This window comes from Rhincodon typus, chromosome 6 (assembly GCF_021869965.1).
Source record: "Rhincodon typus isolate 14 chromosome 6, sRhiTyp1.1, whole genome shotgun sequence".
Lineage (NCBI taxonomy): Eukaryota > Metazoa > Chordata > Chondrichthyes > Orectolobiformes > Rhincodontidae > Rhincodon > Rhincodon typus.
Genome location: NC_063337.1, coordinates 96,739,312 through 96,754,518, shown reverse-complemented (window position 1 = coordinate 96,754,518; position 15,207 = coordinate 96,739,312). Strand labels below are relative to the sequence as shown.

General features: G+C 42.5%; 1 protein-coding gene across 1 annotated transcript in view; it reads left to right on the top strand.

Annotated features, from left to right (window-relative positions):
* Positions 1-14,966: 14,966 nt before the first annotated feature.
* si:ch1073-15f19.2 (T-cell surface protein tactile) overlaps positions 14,967-15,207 on the top strand; it is a 94,833-nt gene continuing 94,592 nt past the window's right edge. The window contains exon 1 of the mRNA XM_048598133.1: positions 14,967-15,066. Coding sequence (XP_048454090.1) covers positions 14,991-15,066 — 76 coding nt within the window. The 5' untranslated portion in view covers positions 14,967-14,990. The remainder of the gene's footprint in view (positions 15,067-15,207) is intronic.

Sequence of the window (15,207 nt, the reverse complement as noted above, 5' to 3'; positions counted from 1 at the left end):
CCCCCATTTCTGAAGAAGGGTCTAGGCCCGAAACGTCAGTCTTCCTGCTCCTCTGATGCTGCTTGGCCTGCTGTGTTCATCCAGCTCTACACCTTGTTATCTCAGTGCCACTGTTAATATTTATTGCCTATAAACTATATACATACAGCAGGCTTTGCTCGTGCCTTCTTCCATCAGATCTCAGTCCTCAGTCTCGTGACTTTGCCCACTACAGAAATTCTCAGTAACTATGATTAGAGTGATGGTGCAGGTAACCCTTTTCTCCACATCTCTCCCCAAGACTTTATATCCATTTATTATTTATACTACTTACATCCCCGCCAAGTCTCTGTTCTTTACAGGGCACAGTCTTTGAAGGGGCTTCACCAACCTTCCCAAAATTGTACGAAGTTCCATTCTGATGAAGGGTCACTGGACTCTGTTTACTCTGTTACTTTCTCTACTGATACTGCCAGACCTGGTGAGTTTCTCTTGCGCTTCCTAGTATTGAAAACACAGTTCCTTCTGAGGTTTTGGAGGGTCTGTATATTCCAACCTCATTTTCAGAGACTCTGCATTCTTTGTTTCTCTCCATCTGGTTAAGGGCTTATTTCTCGTTAAAATTTGTGTGGGAGGATAAGGTCAGGCTATGAATGTAAGGGGTGAATCATGGTTAATGGGGAGTTTCAGTAGATGAGTGAAGAGGTAATGCGGAATAGAGCAAAGTGAGGCTGGTGATGTAGTTGGTAGGATAGGAAACTGAGCTTGATCACTCATGTGACATTATCAAACTTCCGGGCTGGAAAGCTGATTGTATCACAATGACTACCTGCTTCTTAGGGACTATCAGGAAGGTCTCCAGATCTCTGAGAGATGCTAGAGGTTCCTGCCATACCCCTGGTTCCAGAAAATGCTAGTGACAACTTATGGATTTTGGGGTCCAGTCAGCTTCTTCATGTGGTCAATTCTGTATGTCACACTGCTGCCTCACAGCACCAGGGACCCGTGTTCGATTCCAGCCTCGGACGACTATCTGTGTGGAGTTTGCACATTCACCCCGTGTCTGCATGGGTTTCCTCCGGGTGCTCTGGTTTCCTGCCATAGCCCAAAGATGTGCAGGTTAGGTGGATTGGCCATGCTAAATTGCCCATTGTGTCCAGAGATGTGCAGGCTAGGTGAATTAGCCATGGGAAATGGAGGGTTACGGGGATAGGGTGGTCTGGGTGGCATGGTCTTTGGAGGGGCAGTGTAGACTTGATGGGCTGAATGGCCTGCTTCCACGCTGTAGGGATTCTATCATTCACCCCACTATTTTAATGTCCTTCAACTGTCCCTCAAACTTGTCGTCTTTGTCTAAATCCCTAGAGCTTTCCTCGTACTGAACCTGACACTAACTTTTACTTTCATTAACCTGATATTACAGGCTATCTCACTCATTCATCAAAGTACCTTCCTGCGCTTTGCTCTCCAGCATTTCATTATTTAAACCTTTTGTCTGCTGTTCACTACAACCTCTTTGTCATTTGGCCTATTCATTAACTTCTTTTTATCCTCCTCTAAACAGTTAACACTCTCGGTTAGAATCTGAATTTGTCTTTCCGTGCACATTTATCAAATTGCATTGTTTGTTTTTCTGTGTGTATTACTATTCACTCAGTTTGCTGTCTTCTCCTGTGCAGTTTGAGCACATCCGTTCCTGCACCCATCACTCAGAAAACGTTAGCTCATCTCGCTATCGTACTACTGTCTATCCTACTATCCATCAAAGGTTTCTTGCTGTTGATCCCATCTACAGCTTTGTTCTGAACCTTAAATTCCTGTTGTAATCACCAGATTGAATAAGAAGTTCCCACTCTAGTTCCCTTTATGGATATTTCTTAGATTTTGGGACATTATAAAGAACAATTTTGCAAAGGCACAGGGTTTGGCTCAACCATAAACTGAACGTTTTATTGAATCCTCCAATAAAGTTACCTGTATGGTAGCTCAGATGACACCAATGTAAAGTTAAATAACCAGCCCCAGCTCAAATCTTTCTGGATTTAGCTGAAAAGGACACCTCCAGTTCCCAGTCGAATCCTTTTGTGATTTGATTGTAACTCCCGATTAACCCAAAAATGTCACTACAACTTCACAGCTCATTAATATATACACAAGATTCTACATTTCCATCCCAAGCACTTATTAAGAAAAAAGTCTGAGGCTAATGTGGCTACAATTTTGTTGAAACACTCACAATCCCTAACATGTGTGGTCTGTCCACCGTTGAGTTGTATCCCCGGATCAGGCTGATCTAGGCCTCTAGACTACTTGTGCAGTGACATTACTCCTACACCACCATGTCAATTCTGTTATGTTCTGAAGAAGGGTGACTGGAATCGAAATGTTAACTCTGCTTTCTCTCCACAGATGTTGCCAGACCTGCTGAGTTTCTCCAGCAATTTCTGCTTTTGTTTCAGATTTCCAGCATCTGCAGTTCTTTGTTTTATCTCACTACTTTTGCAATGTATAAATTCGCCCTGTATGACACAACTTACCCATGTATGTTCTGAGCGTTGGCTTTGATTTCACAATGCTTATATCCACGGTTTTGGACTTAGTGTATACATTTCCCATCTACAAGAGATTCTGATTCAAACAGCAAAGAGAACACCTCTCTCTCTTGTACACTGACTGAAATAAGGCCTGCATGCTGCAGTGAAGAACATTGGAAACATATTCTTTGTCTTATTGCACTATCATTCAGCATTCTTCCCTGCTCAGACACTTTTCTTCAGCCATTTGCAATCTTTGCAGCAGCCAGAATGAGCCTTTACTTTTAAGAGATGCTGCCTAACATTAGATAACGCTAGTCTCTAATGCTTGAGCCCCATACTGAGGCATACTGCATACTCAACACTGGGCTGGAATTAGCAGGCAGTGTGACGTTTGTGTGCAGCCAGCATTGCTTTGATTGAACAACACATCACGGTCCCCATGCCTGATTTCAGGGGCAACTCAATTTTGCCCAAGTGCATTTGATCTTGCCTTGCAAGGCCTCATCAGCAATTATGCTTTTTTCAAACTGAATCATTGACCTTGCTGCCATATTGTTAGTTCAGCAGCTTATTATCTGCTTGAGGAATATTGAAAGAATATTTTTCCAGGCATCTTGTCTTCTAATCAGGCCAAGCAGCATCATAGGAGCAGGAAGGCTGACGTTTCGGGCCTAGACCCTTGCCTTCCTGCTCCTATGATGCTGCTTGGTCTGCTGTGTTCATCCAGCTCTACACCTGGTTATCTCAGGTTCTCCAGCATCTGCAGTTCCTACTATCTCTTGTCTTCTAGTCACCTGTTAAATCAGACAATCTGCTTTTTCACGGTGCCACATTTGGAAATTCCATAGTCCTAGATTTATTTGTTAATACTGGATTAAAAAAAGTCTCTCTTTTTAATGAAAATCTTGTTAGCAGATTGGGAATAGATGAACTAGAAAGATACAAGAGCTTGCTATCAACTTCCCCTCTCCCAATGAAGGATGGAGGAGGTCAGGAGGGTGGTTAAATATTAAAAATGAAAAACTGTGGTCTCATCCTGACGTGTTTGTGACTGGTGTCATTTTATGGCAGTGGGTAAAACAGTGTACGCATGCTTTTTATTTTGGAGAAACGGATGACTTATTGGTCTATTTAAATACAGTTCCATAATACAAAGGGAAGCTGATTCCAATCTCACTGCACAGGCTTCCCTAGGCTCAGGAATCCTAGCAGTTAAATGACTGCAGAAGCTGGAACAATGGCCTTTTATAACACTTCTTATGGCCAGAAAAAGCTCCATGACTCTACAAGGAAGCCTTTAATGTCCCTGCCACAATAAAGCACTACCTACACCCATGAGTCCCAATTTCCAGCCTGCCTCCCTCCTACAATCATGGCCCAGCACGTTGATTGACAACAACAATTCACAATTGATATTTTTTGTAATGAATTGGCCTAAGGTACTTTGGAGATGAAAATATAGCTCGCTCAGCACCTAATTTAGTCCAAACAGCTGTATTCTATCCACCGAACATAGCAGTTCAGTAGACACAGATGTTTTATTGCATTACTGAGTCCAATAAGATGAGATGGCACTGTTGGTTAGGGTCAGCTGTGGATCCTAATAACTTAGTGTTTCTCATCAAACCTCAAGAGGTTACAGTGGCATAGTGGTATTATGGAACCGGTAATCGAGAATCCTAGGTTAATATCCTGGGGACATTGGTTTGAATTCCATCTTGGAGGATGGAGGATATTTGAATTCAGTGAAAAGTTGGTCGAATGGTAATCGCTGTTAATTGGGAAACAAACCCTAAAGGACTCTTGTTGCTCAGTGGTTGTGTCCTTAACTTCTGGACCAGGAGGCCCAGATTCATGTACCACCTCCTCCACAGTTGTATAATAACATCCATAAGCAGGTTGATTGTAAGATCCTATGAATCCGTTGGGAAGAAAAACACACCAACACCAGTATCCTCGGCCAGGCCAACATCCCCAGCATCTAGGCACTGAGCACCTTTGATCAGCTACAATGGGCTGTGTATATAGTCTGCGTGACCAACCCGAGACTCCCCAAAGCAGGTGCTCTACTGCTAGCTTCGAACCAGCACTTGAGCCCCAGGTGGATAGAGGAAGTGATATCCTGAAGGCCTCACTGGTGAAGTGCAGAATCCCCACCGACACCTGGGAATCACTGGTCCAAGATCGTCCAAAGTGGAGGAACAACATTTGGGCATCTCAAGACTTGTTGTCAGGAAAAGCAGAAGCCTGGGGAAAGCAGTGAAAGGAGCACACTGCCAAACCAGGGCTCTACCCACCCCTTCCCATGACCACCTTCTGCTCCAAGTGTAACAGAGCCTGTGGTAGCCTCATTGGTTTGTACAGCCACCTATGAACTCACCCTGATAGTGGAAGAGAGTCATCCTTGCCTATGAGGGACCACAAATGATGATAGTGATGGTTATAAAATATCTAAAAATGGCAACAAGTTTACAAACAAACCTAAATATGGTCTATCCAGTCCTTTATTCTGAAATTCAAAAAGATAACGATCAGTAGGTCCCTTACAGTCATTTTACTCTCCATGTGTCTGGTTTATCCTCCAATTTCCCTCACCCAGTCAATCACTCAGCAGGGAGCTGCTTTTCTCTCCTTAGTCAATGTCGATAGCAAGAAAGGGAAGAAAAATGAGGTCATGTTGTTAAAGTAAACATGGATTACTTGTCTGTGAGCTTGTCAGCTTCTTCAGTTCCAAACGGCCTCCCTTTCTCCCATTACACCATAAATATGAGAGTGCAGATATTGAATTATGAAAGCCATCACTAAAAGACCAAACAAAAGGCATGCAGCAACTGAATGAGACTCCAACTAAATCAGAATGACTCTGGGGAAGAAATGACCTAAATTCTTGCTGGCTTAGTTAGATGCTGATGCATTGAGCAGCATTGTTGACTTCCATACACAGCCAGCAACAAGGAATGCTGTTTGAAGACTGTATCTGTGGAGACTATAGAATACATGCCCAGAATTTCCCAAAGTGCACTCTTTGCAAACACTGTGCTGCTCCAGAAGTGTTTATTATAGAGTCACCTCCAATATTTGTGCGCTTTTAATGAGATAATTATGGCCATGTTCTTTTTGACAAAATACTTGGATCTTATACATTAAAATCATAGTGGCCCCTGATGGCTATAATCTGCTTTGGGTTCCAAATACACAGATGGTTCTTTTTCTATAACTTGAGTTATTGTATCAAATTATCTTAGTTGGTGCATCAGAAAATATATACAACATGTAACAATATCTAGTTAGAATTATATTTTTGATAATTAAATAAGTTTAGCTAATTAAGGCACGCATAAACTATTATCTTAGTTAATAACCTAGTGCTGAGCACAAACAAAACAAACAGGCATAAACAATAGTTTTGTAGTGATTGAAACAAGATCAACCAGGTGGACCTCATAGAATATGAGTTCCCTGATTGGGGCTGTTAGTCTGGTCCAGTCAGGGAGCACAGGCTGACATATAAGAACAGGAATGTTTCATGTAAGCATTGCCCCTCCAGGGCATTGCTTGTTACTTGTTCCCCGGCCACAGGGGTGTTTTTCCTGGCGGTGGAAATATTGAATAAAATTATTTTGCACGGCAGTGTTTTTGCTGACTCCCTGCACTTAAACACACACAACACAGGTGCTGTGGGGACAATAAGCACTACAGTTGTAAAAAAATATATAAACAGGGGATTTAGAATCTCCTCAGTTCAGGAGACTGACTCCGGACTGGCTGACAACAAAAAAAGAATAGGAGGGTCAGAGGTTCTGTTCTCTCTGTGAACCAGTTCTGACAGAGCTGGGTCAGTGTTAAGGACTCTCCACATGTAAATAAAGGGTGGCTTGGTGATGGGATACTGGCCTCTGTGGAGTTATTTCAGGTTTCATCACACAAAAATGTCAATGGAAGGAGACATGTCTCCATCACACTCAAATAAGATGTTAACTGCAGAAGAAATACTGGAACTTATCAAAAGATAAGGCAAAACTTTCCCTTAAATGTTGATAGCTATTCTTAGATAGTTATAAATAATGTCAAACTCTTCTATTGGATTTGGCATCACTTCTTTCGATACATTTTTGTCATAGCACTTCACATATTCACTTAAAGTGAATTACTTATTCATTTCTATCAATAACGTTTTAAAAATAGTAAATAGTCATATTTAAGTTTTCTGTTAAAACCAAAATGAGCCTAACTCTCTCTCATTACTGCAATGAGTGGGGAAGCATGTCTTCTGAAGATAAAAATCCCAGACTCTTAAAATATCTGGGTGATTTATCACATGGCTAAGGCTTAATAAAATTAAGCAGGCTATTTACAGGAAGGTAGCATTCTTCACATGGAATGGTTAGGGCAATTCTATAGACAGAAGTCTAAGAGATTGTGGCATTAATACAGAAGCTATCAGGGAAATACTCATGATCTAAATCAGCTCTGGTAAAAAAAGCACCTCAATATTTTTCTTTCTGCCCAATTTGTTTATGGCCTTAGAAGACATGGGGGCTAAATATTAAGTGCAAACATATTCGGTTCCATTAGTGGGACAGTTATAAAAAAGGCAGGGTGGCTCAGCGGTTCACACTGCTACCTCACAGCGCCAGGGACCCAGGTTCGATTCCACCCTCGGGTGACTGTGTGTGTGGAGTTTGCACATTCTGCCTGTGTCTGCGTGGGTTTCTTCCGGGTGCTCCAATTTCCTCTCACAGTCCAAAGATGTGCAGGGTAGGTGATTTGGTCGTGCTAAATTGTCCGTAGTGTTCAGGGATGTGTAGCTTAGGTGGGTTATAGGGAGATGGGTCTGGATAGGATGCTCCAAGGGTCAGTGTGGACTTGTTGGGCCTAAGGGCCTGTTTCCACACTGCAGGGTTTCTATGATGATCTTAACCATCTTTATATTCTTTGACTCTTTATCTGTATCTAGTTGATGCATGCATTCATTCCTATTAATGCTACAGTGTTGCCACAGTCAAGTAGAAATACCTTCATGTGTCTTACACTGTAACATTGTGCGGAAGGTATCAGTAGAAGGAGTCCCATCAAAATTGTTTCACTGTGATAGTACCAGAAAAAATCTTGCGTCAAATCTTTAGTCAAATGAACTGAGATGCAACATTCACAAAGTGCAAGTTAGAAAGTGCTAGAGATCTTCCAATCCGAGCTCTCTCTTTTTGCAAGCACCAATAACAAAATAAATAGTTTTTTTGCCCCCTGCCACAGGAGCCTCTGTCATGAAATAATCCATGTCCTGATAGATTTTTGAGTGACAGCATCTTTTTCAACCTTCTTGTCACATTCTACTGCAGGGCTCCTGAAGCTAACATGCAGTAAAAGGAATTACCCAGATGAACACGTTTGTGTAATTAGAAAAAATACCACTCATCCATTGTGCTTACAAAGCTTAATTATGTGCATTTGTGAAATGAGAATGAAAAATTGCAGACATCAAAAAAGGTAGTGTTGCAAAAAAAGGCTAGATGTCCTATTGTGAGCTAAGGACAACTTTCAGATGAAATATCTATTTTGCGATCAGCAAGGCAAGTTGTAGGGTTGTGACAGAGCTTCATATAATTATATAGAGGAATGAAGTATTGATTAAACTAGTGAAACTAATTAGAATCACTATCCTTTTCATCTATTGAATTCTGGAATCAGACATGATAATATTTTCAACAAAATACTTCCTCATCAAATGGCTGAGTTTACAGTGACCTGAATTGAAGAAACACATGTTAAAACAGGGTTCTGGTTGAGATCATTTGGGGGTTTCATTTTTGACCATTAGATTCAACTACCATACGTGTAACATACAGCAGTACAAATCATTTTCCAGAAAAAAAGCTATTTCACCAGCAACCTTCGGGTGGCATCATCGTGGCAGTGCAGGAGGCCCAGGATGGACATGTCGTCTGAGGAATGGGAGGGGGGAGTTGAAATGGTTCGCGACTGGGAGGTGCATCTTCTCCTCCGCCGCATCTGCTCCCAGGATGAGGCATTCCACTCCCGTACATCTCAGTTGTCCTCGTTTTTCAAGGACCGTAACTTCCCCTCCTCGGTGGTCGAGAACGCCCTCAACCGTGTCTCCCACATCTCCCGCACCTCATCCCTCACACCCCGTCCACGCAATAAGAACCAAAAAAGAATCCCCCTCGTCCTCACGTACCAGCCCACCAACCTCCGGATCCAATGCATCATCCTCCGACACTTCCGCCATCTGCAATCCGACCCCACCACCAAAGACATCTTTCCCTCCCCACCCTTATCTGCTTTCCGGAGGGACAACTCTCTCCGTGACTCCCTTGTCCGCTCCACACTCCCCTCCAGCTCCACCACACCCGGCACTTTTCCCTGCAACCGCAGGAAGTGCTACACCTGCCCCCATACCTCCTCCCTCACCCCCATCCCAGGCCCCAAGAAGACTTTCCACATCAAGCAGATGTTCACCTGCACATCTGCCAATGTGGTATACTGCATCCGCTGTTCCCGGTGTGGCTTCCTCTACATCGGGGAAACCAAGCGGAGACTCGGGGACTGCTTTGCAGAACACCTACGCTCGGTTCGCAATAAACAACTGCACCTCCCAGTCGCGAACCATTTCAACTCCCCCTCCCATTCCTCAGATGACATGTCCATCCTGGGCCTCCTGCACTGCCACAACGATGCCACCCGAAGGTTGCAGGAACAGCAACTCATATTCCGCTTGGGAACCCTGCAGCCCAATGGTATCAATGTGGATTTCACAAGTTTCAAAATCTCCCCTCCCCCTACCGCATCCCAAAACCAGTCCAGCTCGTCCCTGCCTCCCTAACCTGTTCTTCTTCCCACCTATCCCCTCCTCCCACCTCAAGCCGCACCTCCATCTCCTACCGACCAACCTCATCCCGCCCCCTTGACCTGTCCATCCTCCCTGGACTGACCTATCCCCTTCCTAACTCCCTACTTACACTCACCTTTACTGGCTCCATCCCCGCCTCTTCAACCTGTTTGTTTCCTCTCCACCTATCCTCTCCTCTATCCCTCTTCTATCCGCCCCCCACTCTCTCCCTATTTATTTCAAAACCCCCTTCCCCTCCCCCTTTTCTGATGAAGGGTCTAGGCCTGAAACGTCAGCCTCTCTGCTCCTATGATGCTGCTTGGCCTGCTGTGTTCGTCCAGCCCTGCACCTCGTTGTCTCGGATTCTCCAGCGTCTGCAGTTCCTACTATCTCTGATTCAATTTCACCAGCAAGTTGACTGACTTCAACTAAACACCATGCCAATGGTTGTTTCTCTCAGTTGTGACTCCCATGCATCGTTCCTATTAACATTGACATTCAGTTTAACTGAAACAAAGTAACCATAGTAGCCCAAGCCAAACATAGACATGCATGGTTCTCTACCCATACTTCAATCAACAAACATATAGAATTGGACCTCATATATAAACCCATACAGATCAAAACCGAAATTGACAGTACACACCATAATGGACCAGACAGTATAAATTCCAAGTGGAGTAGAATAACATCGCTTCATCGGAGGCTCGACTGATGATGTCCCCTAGCATGGTGATGAAACGTCTGAACAAAAACAAGCCAGTTCAGTGAGCAAATCAACAACCTCATTGAGCCTGATGCCCACAGGCTTTGCTCATTTGCCCATCCATTGACATAGGCTGAACACAGCTCCAGGGTAGCACACAAGCACAGCATGAGAAGACTTGGAAAATTATCATTTACAGTCTTCATTAGCATCTTTGGCACTGCAGAGTTCATACAGTGTGAACAGAATGCTATATAGTGGGTGGACTAATAGAACAATAGAGCAGCACAGGAGCAAACCCTTTAGCACACAATGTTTGTGCTGACCACAATGCCATTCTAAACTAATCCCATCTATCTACACATGGCCCATATCCCTTAATCAAATTTGTGGGACAAGACCTCCCCTGCACAAAGCCACGTTGACTATCCTTCTAAGTTCATTCATTTCCAAATGCAAGTAAATCCTGTCCCTAAGAATATTCTCAAATAATTTTCCTATCACTAATGTGAGACTCTCTGGCCTATAATTTGCTGAATTATCCCTGTAGCCCTTCTTATTTAAAGAAACAAACATTGGCTACTCTCCGGACTTCTGTGACCTCACCTGTGGCTAAAGAGGATACAACAACCTCTGTCAAGGTCCCAGCAATCTCCTGTCTTGCTCCCTCAGTATCATGGGATAGATCCCATCAGGCCCTGGGGACTTATCTACCTTATTGTTTTTCAAGGCACCCAACACTTTTCCTTCTTAATATCGACATACCCTAGAATATCAACATACACCTCTTTAGTCTTATCATAATCCATTTCCTTCTCCTTGATGAATACAGATGACAAATATTCATCAAGAACCTTTCCCATTCCTTTTGGTTCCATGCATAAATTTCCTCCTTTGTCATTCAATGGACCTATCCTTTCCCTAGCTACCTTCTTGCTCCTAATATTCATAGAAAATGCCTAGGATTCTCCTTAATCCTAAACACCACAGACATTTCGTAGCCTTCCTAATTTCTTGTTTAAGTTCTTTCCTGCTTTCTTTATATTCCTGAAGGGCCTGAAGGGTTTCCCAAACCTTACATATGCTTCCTTTCTATTTTTAACTGAACTTTAAATATTGCTTTTCATTCAGTGTTGCTTAATCCTGCCAAACTTTTCTTTCAACCTCACAAGCGCATGCTGATCCTGAACTCTGAACAACAGGCCTTTAAAAGGCATGCATATGTCAGATGTGGATTTACTGTCAAACAACTGCCCCCAGCCTACATTTCCCTATTCCTGCCTAATACTGTTTTAATTAGCCTTCCCCAATTTAGCATTTTTACCTGAGAACCAGTCTTATCCTTACCCATAACTATCTTGAAATTTATGGAATTATAATCACTGTTCCGAAAATGCCCTCCCACCGAAACTTTGATCACCTGGCCAGGGTCATTCTCCAATACCAGGTCTAGTACAGCACCTTCCCTAGTTGGACTATCTCCGTATTGTTTCAAGAAACCCTCCTGGATGCACCAAACAAATTCTGCCCCATCAAAGTCCCTGGCACGAAGGCAGTCCCAGTTGATATTAGGGAAGTTAAAATCACCCACTCCAACAACCCTGTTGTTTTTACATCATTCCATGATCTTCTTATATATCTGTCCCTTTATTTCCCACTGGGCCTCCTTATTGAGGCCCATAATATAAATCCATCATAGTAATTGCACCTTTCTTCTTCCTGAATTCTATCCATATGGCCTTGTTAGGTGAGACTTCCAAATTGTCCTCTCCTGGTACAATTGTGATATTCTCTTCAATTGGTAACACAGCTTTCCCACCCCCTTTACATCCCTCTTTATCCTTTCTAAAACATCTAAACCTTGGAATATTGACCTGCCAGTCTTGCTCTTCTCTCAACCATGTTTCTGAAATGGTTGCGACAACGTAGTTCTACGTACTAATCCAGGCTCTAAGTTCATCTGCCTTACCTGTTATACATGTGATAAATACTGAGATTGGGTAGACTGCAGGTGAATAAGAAAGTGGAGGAAGTTAATAATGGACAGGGCATAAATGTCTCCCATGTTGACTACAAAAGTGGGAAAGAATTGAATATTGAGGACTGGGCTCCAAAGGATTCTCTACAGGAAGATCCTCCTATGATCTTCAGCTCCAATATTTTGTTATCACCCCTAAGCATTATTTCCTTTCTTATTCAGATGAAGCAGTAAAAATGTTTTCACTTGGGGATATTAGTTAGCGTAATCTACGGTATTTACTGGCATCAAGGATTTATAGTATATGGGCGACCATGAAGAATTGGGAATGAGATGAAAATGTGTCATTCTAGCAAGAGCTATGAAGATGGCAACCTAGTGTTTCAGAAACATGCCATCCAGATGTCTTGGGTATAACACCCATATGCTAGCTTATACAAGGTTAGTGTCTGAGAATGCATGGCAGCTCACAGGTCTGACTAGATTGTATGACTTTTGACAAAGGGTGGCACAGTGGCTCAATGGTTAGCACTGCTGCATCATAATGGCGCCAGGGACCCAGGTTCAATTCCACCTTCAGGCAACTGTCTATATGGAGTTTGTACGTTCTTCCTGTGTCTGTGTGGATTTCCTCTGGGTGCTTGGGTTTCCTTCCACAATTCGAAGATGTGCAGGTTAGGTAGACTGGTCATGCTGAATTTCTCATAGTGTCCAGTGATGCGCAGGTTAGGTGAGTTAACCATGGGAAATGCAGGGTTACAGGGATAGGGTAGAGGGGTGGGTGTGGGTGGGATGCTCTTTGGAGGGTCAGTGTGAACTCGATGAGCTGAATGGTCTGCTTCCACATTATAGAGATTCTATGATTCTAAGTATTTACCGTATGGATAGATCTAGGAAAACAAGACCTATCCCTAAAGCCATGTTTAATCACATTATATTGCATCACCCACAACTGCACATCCAAGTGGTCAATGATGATGTAGATCATTATGATGCTAAAATAAAAATGGTGCTGGAGCAACTCATCAGCTCCGACACGACATCTGAATCTGACCCTTCTTCAGAATGAGCAGTTTCTGTGGAGTTTTCTGTTTTTATTTCAGATTTTCAACATCCATAATATTTTGCTTTTGTCAAGATCCTGAAAGCCACTTCAAATACCTGACCTGGAGATTTGATATCTCACAATAGGTAATCTTCTTTTATTTATTCATGGGCATTGCTGTTGGGTCAAAATGTGTCAGCGCAGGCTTCAAGGTCGAAGAGCCTGTTCCTGTTTTGTTCTTTGTTTTTTCTCAACGTTTATTTCCCATCCCCTAAGATAATGGTGAGCTGCTGCCTTCAACTGCTACAGCCCATTTGGTGTAAAGAGATCAACAATGCCCTGAGGTAAGGAGTTCCAGAATTTTGACCCAGCGACACTGAAGGGACAGTAATATATTTCCAACTCAGGACGGTGTGTGGATTGGAGGGGAACTTGCATATGGTAAAGTTTACATGTACCTGCTGTCCTTATCTTTCTAGATGGAAGTGGTCATGGGATTGGATATTGCCATTTAAGAAGCCTTGGTGAAGTTCTACAATGCATTTTGGACATGTTACAAATTGATGATACTGAGAATTGGTGGTGAAGGGAGTGGATGATTGTGGATGCGATGCCAGTTGAATGGGTTGCTTTGTTCTGGATGGTGTCAAGTTTATTGCGTGTTGTTGGAGCTGCTTTCATTCAGGTCAATGGAGGGTATTCCACTTCTGACTTGTGCTTTGTAGATGTGCTCAGGCTTTGGGGAGTCAAGAAGGCGAGTTACTCATTGCAGGCTTCTTAGCCTCTCACCTGCTCTTGCAGTCACACTATTTATATGTTGGTCCAGTTGAGTTTCTGGTCAGGATGTTGATAATGGAGAATTCAGCAGTAATAAGGCCATTGGATATCAAGGGGAGATGGATAAATCTGAGTTAGATGTGTATGTCGCTCTTCCAATTATGTTAACCAGGCCTAAGACCAACTCTTTGGTTGTCTATAGCTCTCTCAGTTGTTCCAGAAATGATCATGAGGAATTTTCAGTCCTCCATGTGCCTTTTTGAACTCTGGAAGCTAAGAAAAGAAAATGATCGGGCAAGTTAATTAGTGTGATTTAAATTCTTCCATAGTGGTATGATTACTTGAAAAATTGCTCCTCTTTTAATTAGGGCAGTAGGGATTGAAGACCAGTTTGATAATTCATTTAAAATTACAAAGTAACATGGCACAGAATAGTTAAAGGATGTTTACAACAGTGAATTTGTACAAAACGAGGGGACATAGATATAAAATCAAGTAAGAGAAATGAGATTAAATCTTTTATACAAATGATAGTATTGGTATGCAGTGACCATGTCAACATGTGCAAAAAGGTTAGAGAAGTGGGTGAAGAAAATGGGAGCAAAGAGATATGGGAATGGGCTGAGATATGGGATTTGAATTGCTGGAAATGTGAAGGATAAGTGACATTGATTGGTTTGGCTGAAGGGCTTGATTTTGTTATCTAGTTTCCATACATTTCTTTGCTTCTGTTTTTTTTTGATACTTTGTACATTAAAGGCATTCTTTAAGTAAAAAAAACCCTGTTGAACAATCAGATAATCTATCTACTATGAGGAAAGATGAGGAAAGAATTTTGCTGGGATGTGAAATATTGCTGATAGCTTCTACAGGAGGTAAGGAAAGCAAATGATTCTTTGTGAAAGTTCTCTGACTAAGTATATTTGCATAGCTGGTCCTCTTTCCTATGGATTACTGTTAACTGTTGCAGGTGTAGCGTTTGAACGGATGTGGTTAAATGCTGAAATGAAGCAAAGAGGTAATGCTAGTATTGTGATTCATTGACAGCTGTTGAGCTCAACTTCCTGTGTTGCAGCAATTCAATTGAATAACAATTGCTGAACAAGCTGTGATGAGCCGACATGAAGACTATGGCTGCACAAGTAAAGAATGGCCATCCTTCACTCTGTCTGTTTGTACTGATAAATCTTATCCGAGGTAAGTGTTGCCATCTTCCTTTGAACTCTTGCCTCATGTAATGGAAGAAATGCAGACGGTTGCGGTGTCTCCTCTGAGGGAGTTATAATCATCATCTTGTAAACGTACATTGAACAATGTGAAGCTTGTCAGTGACAAGAG